Genomic DNA, 3,154 nt, shown 5'->3' on the forward strand with positions numbered 1-3,154 from the left:
GTTCAGAATCGTGGGAGAATCGTGATCTCTATTTGAGACAAAACAAATCGTGATTCTCAATTTATCCAGAATCGTGCAGCTGTAATAACTAGTAACTAATAAATATTTAATAGTTTATAATAACAATAATGTTTTCTATGTGAATATGTTAAAATGTAACTTATTCCTGTGATCAAAGCTGAATTTTCAGCATCATTACTGCAGTATTCAGTGTCACATGATCCTTCAGAAATCAGTTTAATATGCTGATTTGCTGCTCAGTATCAACATTTCTTATTATTATCAGTGTTAAAAACAGTTGTGCTGCTTCATATTTCTCTGAAGAGCATTAAACTGTTTCTGAGTCTGTTTTAGGACCATTAAAATTGTTTTTGCATTGAGACACACAATTCAAATGTTGGCTTTGTAGTTTTTCATCATATTTTTCCATATTACTGTAATGACATTGACATTTTTTTTGCATTACTGTTAAAGCAATATAAAAAATGCAAAAAATCTCCTAAAATAGGATTTAATTTTTTATGCAAATAATTATAATAAAAATACATCGATTTTGGAGGATGAAAAGCAGAGGTTATTATATAGGGTTACGGTTACAGACAGAGGTACTCACTCTGATATAAATGACAGCATCTGTGCCGAATCCCTCCATAGAGTAGAGCTTCAGGTCACCTTGGAAATATCTGGCGTAAAGTCTGGAGAGGGGCAGCCCATAACCAAAACCAGCCTGAGACCACAAGACAACACATGCCATCAATACACAGGGTTTCTGCAGGATTTTTAAGCTCAAATTTAAGACTTTTTAAGACTGCACAGATAAAATTAATACCATATGAGCGGGGTAGGGCAATGTCTATAGTACCATATTAAACTGTAAAATTACTGTAAAAAGCATAATCTACAGTTCGGATACAAGTTTTTACAAAAGTTTTATAAAATGATAAACTTCACATTTCAGCCTTCAAACCATTTTTAAGAAAATGGATGAGTCAAAAATAGGGCTGTCAATCGATTAAAATTTTTAATCTAATTAACCACACCTTTTTTCTGTGATTAATCGTGATTAATCACACACTTCATGAAATTAAGCATAAATGAGTGTCCCGTCATTATAAAACTCCCCTTTCACTCAGCATCAGTGAAGTGGAGCAACACAGCGTCCCACCAGTCCTTGTTTAAGACTATCATCCACAGACGACTGGGTTTGGGTGCAGAAAGGGGCACTTTTACTGCTTTATAAAGTAAGCAGCACAGCTAATACAACTCTTCAGTTTCTGAGCATTAAAAAATGAAACCGAAAGAAAGTGGGACCCTGAGATGCGTACTGTACTGAGAGCATGATCAGATTTCAGAGATGTCACACACTGACCAGGGGAGTGGCTCCGGAGGTTTCAACAACCTGTCAATCTTCCTCAGCGGGACTCCGCCTCCACGATCACTGACCTATCACAGAACAACACGGTTCACATTAAACCGGGCTTTACTGTTTTATGGCCTATTATTGATCAAAGAGTCTACCATTACATTAAATGCAGAGTTATACCAGCTTTCAAAAGCTTGGGGTTGGCTGGATTTATTTGATAAAAAATGCAATAAAATCATTATTTTATAGTTTAATATATATTAAAATATAATTTAATCCTGTGATCAAAGCTGAATTTTCAGCATCATTACTCCAGTCTTCAGTGTCACATGATCTTTCAGAAATCAGTATAATATGCTGATTTGCTGCTCAATAAACATTTATTACTATTATCAATGTTGAAAACGATTTCTGTGGAAACGTGATTTTTGTTTTTTTTCAGGATTCTTGGAACAGAAAGTTCAAAAGAACAGCATTTATTTGAAATAGAAATATTTTTGTAACTTTGTCACTTTGTTCAATTTAATGCATCCTTGCTGAATAAAAGTATTAATTTCTATCAAAAGAAAAAAAAAATCTTAATGACCCCAGACTTTTTTTTGTAACATTATAAATGTTTTACTGTCATGTTTGATGTTTTAATGCATCCTTGCTGAAAGAAAGAAAGAAAGAACAAAAGAACGAAGGAAGGAAGGAAGAGTAAAAGAAAGAACAAAAGAATGAAGGAAGGAAGAAAGAAAGAACAAACAAAAGAATGAAGGAAGGAAGAGTAAAAGAAAGAAAGTGAAGAAAGAAAGGAAGGAAAAGAAAAATAAAGAATTAACAAAAGAATGAAGGAAGAGGAGAAAAAGAAAGAAAGAGAAGAAAGAAAGGGAGGAAGGAAGAGAAAAAGAATGAAGGAAGAAAGAAAGAAAGAACAAATGAAGAAAGAAAGAAGGAAAAAGAAAGAAAGAACAAAAGAATTTAGGAAGGAAGAGAAAAATAAAGAAGGAAAGAAAAAAAAGGAAGGAAGGAAGAGAAAAAGAACAAAAGAATGAAGGAAGAAAGAAAGAACGAACAAAAGAATGAAGGAAGGAAGAAAGAAAGAACAAACAAAAGAATGAAGGAAGGAAGAGTAAAAGAAAGAAAGTGAAGAAAGAAAGGAAGGAAAAGAAAAATAAAGAATTAACAAAAGAATGAAGGAAGAGGAGAAAAAGAAAGAAAGAGAAGAAAGAAAGGGAGGAAGGAAGAGAAAAAGAATGAAGGAAGAAAGAAAGAAAGAACAAATGAAGAAAGAAAGAAGGAAAAAGAAAGAAAGAACAAAAGAATTTAGGAAGGAAGAGAAAAATAAAGAAGGAAAGAAAAAAAAGGAAGGAAGGAAGAGAAAAAGAACAAAAGAATGAAGGAAGAAAGAAAGAACGAACAAAAGAATGAAGGAAGGAAGAAAGAAAGAACAAACAAAAGAATGAAGGAAGGAAGAGTAAAAGAAAGAAAGTGAAGAAAGAAAGGAAGGAAAAGAAAAAAAAGAATGAAGGAAGAGGAGAAAAAGAAAGAAAGGGAGGAAGGAAGAGAAAAAGAATGAACAAAAGAATGAAGGAAGAAAGAAAGAAAGAACGAACAAATGAAGAAAGAAAGAAGGAAAAAGAAAGAAAGAACAAAAGAATGAAGGAAGGAAGAGAAAAAGAAAGAAAGACTTGTGAATGGTAATTTCAGGAACTCTGTGATTTATGGTATAAGTTAGTGTTTCCCAACCGGGGTGCCGTCTGTCGAGAGCAGGGGTGCCGTGTAAAAAATCCTTTTTTAATATTTTTA

At 33.0% G+C, this 3,154-nt stretch overlaps 1 protein-coding gene across 1 annotated transcript in view; it reads right to left on the bottom strand.

The window, feature by feature from the left end:
- Positions 1 to 3,154, bottom strand: part of LOC107657352 (pyruvate dehydrogenase (acetyl-transferring) kinase isozyme 1, mitochondrial) — a 21,627-nt gene that overhangs the window by 14,198 nt on the left and 4,275 nt on the right. Inside the window, 3 exon segments of the mRNA XM_016445395.1 lie at positions 614 to 727; positions 1,370 to 1,398; positions 1,401 to 1,443. Coding sequence (XP_016300881.1) covers positions 614 to 727; positions 1,370 to 1,398; positions 1,401 to 1,443 — 186 coding nt within the window.

Source organism: Sinocyclocheilus anshuiensis, unplaced genomic scaffold (genome assembly GCF_001515605.1).
Source record: "Sinocyclocheilus anshuiensis isolate Anshui unplaced genomic scaffold, SAMN03320099.WGS_v1.1 scaffold355, whole genome shotgun sequence".
NCBI lineage: Eukaryota > Metazoa > Chordata > Actinopteri > Cypriniformes > Cyprinidae > Sinocyclocheilus > Sinocyclocheilus anshuiensis.